Here is a 15776-nt window from a genome sequence, read left to right on the forward strand (position 1 = left end):
ACCATAATAATGTGGATTGTACCTCGGATCGTGTCACCACAAGGTCGAATCGAATAATAACAATAAATAAATACATATACAATGGTTAAAATGCAAGAAAGAAAATAAATCAAGGGTTAATTCGAAATAAATAAAAGCATAATTAAATGATTAAATTAAAATGAACAAAACAAAGGGTCACAATCATAACAAGTAAAACAAATAATAATAATGACTAATATGTAAAAGCATGCATAACTTATGGGGATTATTTCGTGATTTTCTTTTAAATTAAATAACTAGAATGCAAAGAGACTCTAAACAACTGAGAACCTAAAAATAATTTAACCCTAAAAGATTTACTAAAATGCAAATAGGCTCCTAAAGTATGGGGACCTAAGCGCGATTAACCCTTTATTTTGGTGACAAAATAATGAAGTACGTTGAAAATAAGGGACATTGTACCTAATTTACACAAAATTTCAAAAACAAAACCCCCAATATTACTCTTCCATAACACGTAAATAACAAAAAAAATCTGCCCCCTCTTGCTTTCATTTTCTCTTCATCCCACGCCCCTAAACACCGACGCCGATCGTTGAAATAGTGACCCCACCGCTGCGAAGATGAAGCCCGAAGCCGCACTCTCCTCTCCTCCTTTCTTTATGCTCGACTGGAACCTAAAAAAGCCCATTTTAGCATTGATCGACCGAACCCTCTCTCAAAACACGTCGAAAATCGGTCACACACGTTCCGACCACCATCATCGGTGATCGATTTTCCTAAAAACAAATCTGAGACCACTCTAAAACCCCAAAAGCGAAGGTTTAAAGTCTCAATTTGGTATTGAATCTCCAAAACCTGAGGCCTAAATGCTCAAGCCTACCCCCGACGCCTCGGATCTCGACGATGGTGAACTGCTCATCCTCTCCCTCTTTTCTACTATTTGTTTCCAATACAATCATGCTCAAAAATGAAAGAAAAAAACAAGAATTGAAGAAATAAAAATCATAGCTCGAACGAACCTCTTTTTTTGTTGCATATATTTAAAAAATATGTGAGGGAAGAACCCTTTTACAATATGTTTTTGGAGTCTTTATAACCCGTTCTAAATTACATTTGTTGTTTTGTTTTTGTTGTTGCGTGTGATTTGCTGATGGGGTCGTTGACTGTGCTGTTGTGGAGTTGGTAGTTGCATCGAGATGGCTTGGGCTGCTGTGGAGCAGAGATTTGGTGCAGCTGTAACCGGGGTAGATGGCAGGGTATGGGTTTTTTGCATTTTAAATTATTTTTTTTGGGGATAAAATTGGTGATTACAACATGCATCATGGGTTTTGGTCCCTTCCCTATTAGTTAATGCTTAATAGGTGAAGGTCCATGAGTTTTTGAGGTTAGGCAACCTACCCCTCCCCGTAATTGATCTCGAATCCGTCCCTCTGCACCACCAAAATCTGCCCAACATATCAGCAGCAGCTTCTTATGTTTCATCTACTGGACAATGTTATGCAAGGATGAGGGATGGTAATCGCCAATGAATCCGACAAATCATTGCCAGGAATCAAATGAAAGAAATACAAGATTAAAATACAAAAATTAACAGTCATTTTTGATCATAACACAATAGGTACAAAGGACAATCAGATAAAACAAGGACAATAAGAAAGTAATAATAATAACCTTAAAAGCTGAACAAGGGCTTTTCAAAAGACTGCAATGCAAAACCAACAGTCACAAGACATACACATGAAAACAATACAGATGTTATTATTGCTAAGCAAACAGATACCGACAGAAAATGAACAATCCATGCATCGACCACCACATATATCACCAATTCAAAGGGTAATTCATCTATGGTTTCATTTTGCATTAAAAAAGAACCAAATAAAATGGATCTATAGCAAATGAAAGAAACATTAGAACAAAGCAAGCGTAATACAGCATCCGAAGGAGTCGTACAGTAATAGTATTTAGATTACATGTTATCCCAAAGGCTTCAAATAAATCGCATAGATATGAGTTTTACTCAAAGGCACAACAATTAACAAACGATTCTTATTTATATTAAAGATTTCAACATATATAATCTGATCAAGGGGTTTCTTTAAAGTTAACGGTGGGGATATTTACATACCCAATCTTCTTAGGGCTAAGTTCTCCATCGCTCTCATCTTCCTCCAAAAAAGCTTGATGATAATCAGACCGGGCCGAGAAGAGTGACCATACCAAGTAAAGGGTGGCCCCCGTGAGAGCGCCGCAGCCGACACCGAAGAGAAGGGAGACGACCACACTGAGGATGTCCCTACTGCGCTCGCGGAGCGAGGTAAAGACACCGGACGGCTTGGGATCGGATGTTTTGAGACTCAATTGGCTAATCTCGGTTACGACGGTGATGAATCCGTTGGAAGCAGAGGAGGAGAAAGGATCGTTAGGGTTTTCAAAGGAGAAAGAATAGGAGGAGACGAAGAAGGTCTTGCAGGGTCTTGCGGTGGCTGAGAATGACAGGAAGCCGACCACCAGAATTGCCACCGCAACCGCGATTTGACTCAACTTTCCCATTCTTCCTTCACTGCAATTTCTTCGGATTTCGAATCTGCGAATCTTACAATTCCGCTTCTAATTTTCTCAACCCCTCCCCAACAAGTTTATTTATAGACTTTTTGGATAATTGCTTATTTATCCCTATACTATCTCAAATATACAAGAAATGCATGTGTATTTTTTGAAGTTACAATTGTATTTACAGGCAAATTTTTTAACAATCTGTATCCGATTTATTAATCGACTAATCTGACCCGATCCAACCCGATCTGACTCGATGGGTTCATAATTTTTATAAGAAAATTAGGTTCAGGTTTGGGTCGGATTTAGGGTGAAAAATAATTGACTCAAAAAATATAAATTTACCTTATATTTAGGGATAATTACAATAATACCCCTCTATATTTTTTCAATTAAATTCTTATTTTTATTGAATAAAAATATATTTTTAATAAATATATTATTTCGGGTTGAGTTAGGTTGGATTCGGATTTTATCTATAAAAAATTGGGTCGGGTTCGGGTCAAGTGGAGGTGTATGTTTTCAGGTCAAATCAAGTCGCGTTGGGTGGAAGATATATAATTTTCGGGTCGGGTTGATCAAAAACTCGACCTATGCTCATCTTTACACTAGACCTTACTTAAGGGTATTCACAACAAATTTTAAAAATACGGTTACAATCACAAATAATACATGTGTATGATTATAATAAAAAATTAATAGTATAAATACATTTTATAATTATACTTAATTATAAAATATAAAATATAAAATACATTAATAATTGATAATTACTTGATTAATCGAATCAATTTTTTTTGTTAATCAGTTAACGAATTTAGGTTCAATTCGCTATCGGTTAATTCGGTTTGAAATCGGTTAATTAACAAAATTAACTGAAATATTAAATATATTATTTATATATTACTTAGCCTTATGGGTGTTTAAACTTCAGTTTTTAACTAAATTAACCAAACTTTGTTCGATTCAATAAAAAATTTTGAAAAAAATTTGTTTCGATTAACGGTTAAAGAGAAAAAAATTGTTTAATGAATTTTGGGTAGTTTGGTCGGCCCGGTTAGTCTAACTGACCGATTGAATATCTCTAGAGCATATGGTTAAAAACTCTCAGTTGACATCTCTCATCTTCCCTATGTTGTGGGTTTAATACCCATTATGAGCAAAATTTCATTACCAAAAAAGTGTTCAATATATAAATATTTGATAAAAGCCAATATTGAACTTGTAACACCCCAAATATCGGGTCAGTGACCAAAATGTAAGAATTCAAAGCTTAGTTGTTTAATTGAAATAACTTGAAAAGTTCAAGGATTTATTTTAAAATTTTGTTTAGGACTTTATAGCAAAGTTGGAATATTGGAAGGGCATTATGGTCTTTTCAAAGGAATATTTTTATCTTCCTTTTTAAGGGATATAAAACACGTGGATTAAAGGGAGAATGGAAAAAGAAAAGTCTAAACCTTGTTGTTGTGAGTTCCATTTTAAAGGTGATTTGATTTCAAGTTGTCGTTCCTTAAATTTTAAGTCGGTTATTGTTCTTTGGGTGATATATAAGCTTAAGGAAATCATATGGTTGATTAAAACCAAAAGATGAGTGGAATAATGATGAATATATATAATGGGTTTTAAGGGAATTGTTGATATGGTTTAGTTTTTGGATTTTTATTGATAAATTTGACTGGTCAAGGTTCTAATTAAGGAGTTAGAAGGATTAGAAATGATTAAGAACATGTTTGAAAATATGGTATGATTTTGAGATTCAAGTGTTCTAGTGAGATTTTGGATTTTTAGGAGTATTAAGTTGAGATATGTTGGTTTTGATGAATGAAGTGAGTTTAAAGGAATAAAGGGAGATAAAAGTAAGAGATTTAGGTAAGTTTTGGTTAATTTTCGAATAACATTGGTAATTTATGGGCAGGGGTATCGGTACTGGAAGAACATTACCGATACTTCAAGGCAAAATTAGTTTGAGTTCGAGGATCAGTATCAATACTGATTGAGGGAGGTACCGATACTGAAAGGGGAATATCGATACCAAGAGTAAGGTATCAATACCATTATCAAGTTTGAAATTACAGAATGCCAAAATGGTATCGGTACCGAATTGGGTATCTATACCATAGAAGGGAAGTATCGATACTGTAGGAGAAGTATTGATACTAGTGTGCTTCAAATGATGAATTAAGTGTTTCTTTCAACTTAAGTTATTATGTTTGGTTATAAGAGATATGAATTGTGATATTCATTTTCGATTGTTCTTGTGTAAACATTGAACAAAGACAAATTTCGAACAATTCATCATTATAAGTTATCGATCAAGATTGATAAATATTTTGCTATAACTTACGCGAGGCAAAGGTGAGTGCAACTCATTTGTTTTATATTAGATTTGAGGGCGGCTTGCTATAAGCCAACCTCAGAGTTTTCGATCGAAAACTTTCTATTTCTTTTATGTTTTTTACAATGTTTTATTCAAGGTATTATACTTAATTTATGTTTGATGTTTATGGGTACATGATTATGAAAATGCGACATGTGAATATGTGCATACGAAATTACTCGATGTGAAAGTGCCTATGTGAACAAGATATACTTTGAATGACGAAATAATGAATAATTATGTGGTTAAAAGCCCAAGGTATATGTATGAGGATTAGAGGTATAGTTGGCATGCTAAGAGTCGAGGGTTCTATGTAGTCCTTCGGTACAAAACTAAGTGTTCTTTCGGGACAAAACTATGTAGTCATTCAGGATAAATATTTGGCACTTCGGTGCAAATTATGTGAGCTATGGTGACAATATTAGTGCACAACCTCAATGTACTCAAATACCTAGAGTTCTCAGTAGTATACATTGGGCATTTTAAAAAAAGTTATTTAAATCTAATAATGTATAAAAGAATACATTCTTGTTATGAAAAGAAATTTGAATTCCTTACGAAATGTCTATATGAAATGAATAAAGATTTCATTTACAAAGTTTTATTTAGCTCGTACTTGCCTCATTAAGTCAACGACTTAGCGTGTGAATGTTTCTGTAACACCCCAACCCGTATCCGACCCGGATACGAGTCCGAAGTGTCACATTGACTTTTCAAACATTTATTCTTATAGAATAGTGAGTAATTTAAAAACTTTGATAACATTTAAATTATTCAAAACGTTTACAAATATATCAGAGTTCATACCATTTATATCTTTAGATTACATGCCAACTCACTCTATAAACAGTACATATATTTTCTGATCTGACATTTGGTAAGGAAAACTGACCTGTCTTGCTCCGCATTACTCTTTACTCTTCTCAAAACCTACGTGTTAAACAATCACACGCTAAGTCGAAGACTTAGTGAGGCATAACAACTTATAATGCACTTCATAACATATATCAATACATGCATGTTCTGTTCTATCATGTTATACCAATTCCATGCATTCTTCGTATCATATAAAATCATATCAAATTAATTACAGTAAATACATACATACACATAATTCATCATTAACAGTTTATCATGTAATCACATACTTTTATGGTTAACCTTTTCAATCAAACACTATACACACACAACATCATATCATTTCTATAACATTTATCATACCACTAACATATATTTGTTCATATCTCTGGATTAGCCCATGTACATATGTGAGAACTATCGATATGTGAGTCTATAGAGGTTGTGCACTAATGCTGTCACCACAGCTCGTATAATTGCACCGAAGTGCCGCGTAGAATTGCACCGTAGTGCCATATAATGATATCCATAAGGACCACATAGAATTCCTCTCAAGAATTCACACATGTTCCACAGAATATATGTATATCCCGAAGGACCGCGTAGAATTGCACCGTAGTGCCATATAATAATGTCCATAAGGACCACATAGAATTCCTTAAGAATCATATACATATGCTAGGGATCATATATGTGTCTTTCAAGACTTCACACATGTTCCAAAGAATATACATATGTCCCGAAGGACCGCGTAGACCCTCGACTCTTGGCATGCCAACTATACCCCTAGCTCTCATGACACATAACATGGGCGTTATCATTTATTTCATTTCAAATATTCACATAAACTTGTAATTCACTTTCACATATCACGTATCACATAGCTTCTTTTCATATTATCACATAGTAACGTAGTTCACTTACACGTAGATCATTTCCATATAATTCACATGTCACATATGTCATGTTTTCATATAATTTCTATCATTTCTCACCCAATCACCTTATTCATGTAAATACTTATCATATCTTGTTCACATAAGATATACTTCATGTAATATATAAAACACCTAGAACACTTCACGTAGCTTATAGTCATAGGTCTTATCTCATAACATATACTGTTTTCACATATATATTTCATATCATTTCTATATACCATCACATAATTCATTTAACATACATAACATATTAGTAACATATAATAGAAATACCTATAAGTCATATCACTTAGAGCACATATATACTTATAGTCACATTGCTTATATCTTAATCTTGCCTTCTCTTAGACATATATATATATATATATATATATTCACATGTTCAGGTAATCCACCATTTCATCACATAATTAGGTATTCATATAACTCATTTCATTTCATATCCATCTATATATATATATATATTCTCAAGATTTATCCTAATATAAATCATATAGCACTCTTATAATTCATATTCATATTCATCTATGTCAGACTTATAAACACATCTCACTTCTATTATTTCTTTATATATATATAATCTGTTTACTTAATTCAATTTCATATAACTCTATAATCTTCTCATATAGCTTCATAAATTTTTATCATACAACCCATGTGTTATAGTTTTATTTAAACATATGAATCTTTCCCATATAGCTTATCTTATATGTTATATTATTATTTATGTTCAAATCTCCAGTTAGTGTATTATTCTCACATCCTATAGATCAATATTATCTAGCTTATTTCACTTCTCATTTAATAATATAATTCTATTTTACTATGATCACATAGTTTATAACTCATATAATTCATAACCTTTCTTATGTAATCACTTATACTTTATCACTTAACACATAAAAGAACAGATCAATCCATATAATCAAGCATACATACATGCATATTCAACTCATGCCTTTAATCATGAATTCATATGTAACACTTCAGGAAATAGACTCATCGCAAGTCTTATTCCCATCGCACATCATATACTATTGAATATGCACTCACCTGGCCTCACTAGTCAATTCCAATCTCTTATCTTTCCCTTGATCGATCTTACTTGCCAAACGTTCCGGAATTGCTTTGCGTAGAATCTACATAAATGTACATTTCGAGGCAATCATTAGATACCTACACCTTGTAATTGGATACTAGCAACTTAAACAAACTTATTAAATCCATATTCACAATTTCCTTTAGGGGGAATCGGTTCCCTACTATGGGGGTATCGATTCCCTACAGACATTCTGGAAATGTTGTTCGTTTGAAGGGGTATCGGTTCCCCTTGAATGGGTACCGATTCCCCTTGCCCAGAAATCATATTTTCAACCCGAAAATTACTTCATTTCCACTCAAAACTTCATATATCATCCCCTTTTCATTCTTAAATCTAGTACACATACTTAAACCAATCTATATTCATTTATTTCATCTTAAACCTCAAAATCCTCTTCCATATAGATTCAAAATCATACCAAATTTAAATGTGTTCTAATTCCAATTCTAACACTTCATACTTCTTAATTAGATTGATGACAAGTCAAATTCATCCTAAACTTCAACAACCATACCATATCAAAATTTCATTTTAAAACTCATTGCAAATTCCTTCATAATTCCTTTATTTATTGTTTAAATCCCATATAAGCTTTCCTTAAGCTTATTTAATACCCAAAGAATCAAAACTAAGCTTAAAACTTAAGAATTAACCAACTGAAATTAAACTTACCTTTGCCTTGCTCTCCCACGTATGAAGAAGAAGAAATGAGCAGAGAACTCTGGATGCTTCTCAAATGTCCCACGTTTATATTACCTTAAAAAAAATTATAAAATCTTTCTGGTCAAATGACCATAATACCCTTAATTTCCTTAATAATTACCAAATAACCTTCAATATATATTCAAATAATCATGAATTCTTTCATTCTTCTACTTTTGTCACCAAATTCTGAAACTTTACAATTGGTCACTAACCCGGTATTGCGGATGCTACAAATCTCCCCTCCTTTTAAAAAATTCGTCCTCAAATTTTCACTGCACTCTAATAAGAACATATCTTCTAATGTTCTTATGTTGCTTCCCTGACTTATTCTTTCTTGTCATCATCAGAAACTTACTTTTCAATCCTTTAGTCTTCCGACTATCTTTTCGTTTATACATTCATCCTCTGTTGCTTATCATATCAACAATAACCAGTAATACCAATCCATTGTTGTCTTTTCTCTCATTTGATTATGCACCTTTCCTTTGACCTTTCTAAAATTCAATATAATGTCACTCATCATGTGACAGTAATATCCATTTCTATATCATAAATCCATCTATTTCTTCATAACTTTCTAATTACCTTATATAACCATACCAAACTTGTATTTTGTCATCATTGACCAAAACACAACTTTAAATCTCTTCAATGTGATTAAACATATACTTAAGGAGTCAAACATATTTTCACATCACCTTGCACACTTGTCTTATTTCTATATCAAAATTGTCCTCTGTACTTCCATATTATCGTATCTGATTCTTTTAAATCAATTCCTTCATTTCTTTATTCCTTCCTTATACCTAACTTCATTCTTTATCATTTCTTATACTTGTATTTTCCTTCATGAAGGTTCCATGCAAATACTTATCTGTTTCTAATCATAGCTATCTGCTCAGAATATACAACTATATTCAAATTCACGTCATAATCAATTAACTCCACTTTATTTCCTCCAATCTTATAACTCTAGCACCTTTACTCTGACAGCTAGATAATAACATCGTTCAATCTAGGGCACAAGCCTATTATACCAATCATATACATCCTTTCCAGTCTAAATTATCTCAACATTCGCTTACTCAACTTATCAATTACACTATCTCATTCATCCTGAAATTTCTTTTGCTCAAACTCAACATTCTGACTTCATGTGTCCTATAATCTGATCATCGATATACACATTCTCAAAACTCTTCTTATCAATCCTCAGCTTACTTAAATATACAAATTCTTACTTCCTTTTCCTTTACTATACCACATTACTATGATCCAAATATGCAACTATATCCAGATCCATTGCAGATCTGGTTATCATATCCTGACAATATCTTATAATCTTATAATTCCAGTACATTTTTATCACATACTCTAGTTAGCCAACGCTAACTTTTCCGTCTTAACTGCAAACCTTATCATATAAACGCTCTGGCTTATACACAATGTTATCCCTCATTTCGAACTCATAAGCTCTGACTTTATACATCTTATACAATTGTCACTGATGCACTTATCCTTGAGTTCTTCTATACGTAATCATCACGTCATTAGATCTTTTTAACATTCTTATGGTGACACCCGTTCACCATCTTCTATCTTATTCACATAATAGCAAAACTACTCTACATCGTTTTCTGATTCCAAACGATGAAAATTTTCTATCATATTCAGATATGATTTCAGCTTTCTGAAATCAACTTTTGATCTTACTAGGCATTTCCTGAGGTGTCCGCTCTTCATCCTGCCTGGCCAGGGCAGGTGAATAGCTATCACAATCAGGATATCACCTTTCACTTACTTCGAAATTATCACGATCGGATTTCTACTGTATTAACTATTCTTATTCTATTAGCAAGACAACATATTCCTTACACTATCAGATCAGAAATTTTTCAATCTATGTTGGCATGTACATCTTTTATGACACTTTGGACTTCGGTTTATGCCGAGAATCGGCTAAACCATAGCTCTGATACCATTAAATATAACACCCCAACCGTATCCGACCCGGATACGAGTCCGAAGTGTCACATTGACTTTTCAAACATTTATTCTTATAGAATAGTGAGTAATTTAAAAACTTTGATAACATTTAAATATTCAAAACGTTTACAAATATATCAGAGTTCATACCATTTATATCTTTAGATTACATGCCAACTACACTCTATAAACAGTACATATATTTCTGATCTGACATTTGGTAAGGAAAAACTGACCTGTCTTGCTCCGCATTACTTTACTCTTCTCAAAACCTACGTGTGAAACAATCACACGCTAAGTCGAAGACTTAGTGAGGCATAACAACTATAATGCATCATAACATATCAATACATGCATGTTTGTTCTATCATGTATACCAATTCCATGCATTCTTCGTATCATATAAAATCATATCAAATTAATTACAGTAAATACATACATACACATAATTCATCATTAACAGTTTATCATGTAATCACATACTTTATGGTTAACCTTTTCAATCAACACTATACACACACAACATCATATATTTCTATAACATTTATCATACCACTAACATATATTTGTTCATATCTCTGGATTAACCCATGTACATATGTGAGAACTATCGATATGTGAGTCTATAGTGGTTGTGCACTAATGCTGTCACCACAGCTCGTATAATTGCACCGAAGTGCCGCGTAGAATTGCACCGTAGTGCCATATAATGATGTCCATAAGGACCACATAGAATTCCTTAAGAATCATATACATATTCTAGGGATCAAGTATGTGTCTCTCAAGACTTCACACATGTTCCACAGAATATATATATATCCCGAAGGACCGCGTAGAATTGCACCGTAGTGCCATATAATAATGTCCATAAGGACCACATAGAATTCCTTAAGAATCATATACATATGCTAGGGATCATATATGTGTCTTTCAAGACTTCACACATGTTCCAAAGAATATACATATGTCCCGAAGGACCGCGTAGACCCTCGACTCTTGGCATGCCAACTATACCCCTAGCTCTCATGACACATAACATGGGCGTTATCATTTATTTCATTTCAAATATTCACATAAACTTGTAATTCACTTTCACATATCACGTATCACATAGCTTATTTTCATATTATCACATAGTCACGTAGTTCACTTACACGTAGATCATTTCCATATAATTCACATGTCACATATGTCATGTTTTCATATAATTTCTATCATTTCTCACCCAATCACCTTTATTCATGTAAACATACTTATCATATCTTGTTCACATAAGATCATAAACTTCATGTAATATATAAAAACACCTAGAACACTTTCACGTAGCTTATAGTCATAGGTCTTATCTCATAACATATACTTGTTTTCACATATATATTCATATCATTCTTATACCATCACATAATTCATTTAACATACATAACATATTATGTAACATTATAATAGAAATACCTATAAGTCATATCACTTAGAGCACATATATACTTATAGTCACATTGCTTATATCTTAATCTTATGCCTTCTCTTAGACATATATATATATATATATATTCACATGTTCAGGTAATCCACCATTTCATCACATAATTAGGTATTCATATAACTCATTTCATTTCATATCCATCTATATATATATATATTCTCAAGATTTATCATAATATAAATCATATAGCACTCTTATCATTCATATTCATATTCATCTATGTCAGACTTATAAACACATCTCACTTCTATTATTTCTTTATATATATATAATCTAATCTGTATACTTAATTCAATTTCATATAACTCTTATAATCTTCTCATATAGCTTCATAAATTTTTATCATACAACCCATGTGTTATAGTTTTATTTAAACATATGAATCTTTCCCATCTAGCTTATCTTATATGTTCATATTATTTATGTTCAAATCTCCCAGTTAGTGTACTATTCTCACATCATCCTATAGATCAATATTATCTAGCTTATTTCACTTCTCATTTAATAATATAATTCTATTTTACTATGATCACATAGTTTATAACTCATATAATTCATAACCTTTCTTATGTAATCACTTATACTTTATCACTTAACACATAAAAGAACAAATCAATCCATATAATCAAGCATACATACATGCATATTCAACTCATGCCTTTAATCATGAATTCATATGTAACACTTCAGGAAATAGACTCATCGCAAGTTTATTCCCATCGCACATCATATACTATTGAATATGCACTCACCTGGCCTCACTAGTCAATTCCAATCTCTTATCTTTCCCTTGATCGATCTTACTTGCCAAACGTTACGGAATTGCTTTATGCGTAGAATCTACATAAATGTACATTTCGAGGCAATCATTAGATACCTACACCTTGTAATTGGATACTAGCAACTTAAACAAACTTATTAAATCCATATTCACAATTTCCTTTAGGGGAATTGGTTCCCTACTATGGGGGTATCGATTCCCTACAGACATTCTGGAATGTTGTTCGTTTGAAGGGGTATCGGTTCCCTTGAATGGGTACGATTCCCCTTGCCCAGAAATCATATTTTCAACCCGAAAATTACTTCATTTCCACTCAAACACTTCATATATCATCCCCTTTTCATTCTTAACTCTAGTACATACTTAAACCAATCTATATTCATTTATTTCATCTTAAACCTCAAAATCCTATCTTCCATATGAGATTCAAAAATCATACCAAATATTCAATGTGTTCTAATTCCAATTCTAACACTTCATACTTCTTAATTAGATTGATGACAAGTCAAATTCATCCCTAAAACTTCAACAACCATACCATATCAAAATTTCATCTTAAAATTCATATTGCAAATTCCTTCATAATTCCTTTATCTTATTGTTTAAATCCCATATAAGCTTTCCTTAAGCTTATTTAATACCCAAAGAATCAAAACTAAGCTTAAAACTTAAGAATTAACCAACTGAAATTAAACTTACCTTTGTCTTGCTCTCCCACGTATGAAGAAGAAGAAAGGAGCAGAGAACTCTGGATGCTTCTCAAATGTCCCACGTTTATATTACCTTAAAAAAAATTATAAAAATCTTTCTGGTCAAATGACCATAATACCCTTAATTTCCTTTAATAATTACCAAATAACCCTCAATATATATATTCAAATAATCATTGAATTCTTTCATTCTTCTACTTTAGTCACCAAATTCTGAAACTTTACAATTTGGTCACTAACCCGGTATTGCGGATGTTACAGTTTCACACGTAGGTTTGAAGAAAATAGAAGCTTGAAGCTTGAAAATGATATCATACTCCCACAAAGATCATATCTGAACAATTTAAATGTAGATATCTTGTAAATTTGTAAACTGTTAGCGTGTACTACAAGTTTAAATTGAAATGCTCTGATATATTTTGGTAAAAATTATACTTTTGTATTTATGTAAATTATTAAGGTTTATTTTAATATGAATAAAAGTTTAAATTATTCCCTACTTGTTAATAGTCAATGATTTGAAAAGTCAATGTGACACCTCAGACTCTTATTCGGGTAAGGTACGGGTTAAGGGTGTTATAGAACTCTATATAAATTTGAATACATTTATATAATATGCTTAATTTTTTTATTTCTTTCCTAACAATTACAACTAGAATTTATTGATAAAAGAATAATATAATGAATAAAAAATACATTAGAAAAAAAATAGGATAATAGTTACACAAAAAATTCATACAAAAACAAAAGTATTAAATTCAAAGATATGAAGAAAAATGAAACATTCTTTTGAGGATGACGCCCATCATCAAAAGAACCCAATAACCATCATAAAACTTATTGTCTTAGTCGAACGAGACTCTTGATGAAGTGATAAAGAGGTGGTGAGAGAACCAAACTATATGACAGTATGGTTCGCTACACAATTATGATTATATTGACAAACAACTTTTTACCAAAAAAATAAATTTAACTACACGTGGCTACCGACAAAACTAATAAAAAAACAAATATTGTGATGCTCTTTGTGCGAGCACCAAAACGACTTTAAATGTATATACAAGAGCATATAAAAACATATCATGAAAACTAAAAGATTTTTATTTAAAATTGAAAAAAAATCAAGAAAAATAAAATAAAAGATACAACATAAAAAAACAAGAGAATTAATAATAATTGTGTCAATAAATAAATGTATATTAATTTATTTTCTTGAAAGTTAAATTATTAATATAATTTTATAAATTTATATTTATTTTTTATAGTTTAATTAATGTATTTTTATGATTAAAAAGCTGTTAATTAATTCATAATACAAGATGTAAAAATTACTTGAAAGATTAAAAAAATAAATATTAACAATAAATGTTGAAATATTTTCTTAACAAGTTTTTTTATTAAAATTATGATTTTATATATTTTCTTTTTATTTTTTAGAAAAATTAATTGGTCCTATCAACTAAATTTTTTAATAATTTATCAACAGACAACTTAGTTTTTATATGAAATATTTTAAATTATTAAATTAAACAGTGTAATTCAATAAAACAACAAATTTTAATAATAGTATATTTTTTTTTGCGACGAACAGTATATAGCAATAATTTGGGAATCTAAAAACACAGCCTTTCTCGCTTCATTTAACATTTTCTTCCCCCTTTTTTTTACTCTCCGTCGTCGCTTGTTCATCGGCCTCCGTGTTGCAATACATCAATTACACTCTTCGGCCGCCGTCAGGCGCTCCTCTATCCGTCCTTTCCTTTTCCCTACTCAATCATCCCTTTCTTCCGCCGTTTGTGGTCCTTGCTACTTTCCACTTTCGGTCTCCATTCATTTGCATCCTCATTCTTTGTACACTAACGGAAACCTTGAAAAGCAGCTCTAAAGTTATGACCCACTGCTACCAGGCCTAGAATCAGCTGCCATTCTTCATTTGCTTCACCCTTCCTTCTCCCCCATCTCTCTATTTAAAATCCCAAAATCTAAAGGTTAGGGTTTTTGGGCTTTTTGGGGGTTTGTTTAGAAGATCTAGAATTGCAAATAACATTTTGCCTTTATTTGCAGGAATTTGAATTGGATTCATATTTATTGGGGTAACTTTCGACTTCATTTTGTTTTAAATTTTATGATTAATGTAAATTTTATTGGTTTGGTTAATTATGGTTCGTCGTGTTGTTGAATGGTAAATGAAATGGAGGATATTTGTATTTTATGGTGAATAATTAACGGATGAAAAAAGATTATAGCTCGAATTTTGTTTGAGTTAAAAAATTGAAGGAATTTCTGAGG

The 15776-nt window shown here is 31.8% G+C and overlaps 1 protein-coding gene across 1 annotated transcript; it reads right to left on the minus strand.

Annotated features, from left to right (window-relative positions):
• Positions 1-1866: 1866 nt before the first annotated feature.
• LOC120165559 lies at positions 1867-2603 on the minus strand. Its single transcript, XM_039175053.1, has one exon. It carries the CDS (start codon positions 2536-2538, stop codon positions 2071-2073), a length of 468 nt encoding a protein of 155 aa, XP_039030984.1. The 5' UTR covers positions 2539-2603; the 3' UTR covers positions 1867-2070.
• Positions 2604-15776: the final 13173 nt, after the last annotated feature.

This window comes from Hibiscus syriacus, unplaced genomic scaffold (genome assembly GCF_006381635.1).
Source record: "Hibiscus syriacus cultivar Baekdansim isolate YM2019G1 unplaced genomic scaffold, ASM638163v2 tig00111584_pilon, whole genome shotgun sequence".
NCBI lineage: Eukaryota > Viridiplantae > Streptophyta > Magnoliopsida > Malvales > Malvaceae > Hibiscus > Hibiscus syriacus.

Coding starts and splice junctions, on each gene's coding strand:
- LOC120165559 (XM_039175053.1), bottom strand. CDS start 2,538: ATGGGAAAGTTGAGTCAAATCGCGGTTGCGGTGGCAATTCTGGTGGTC.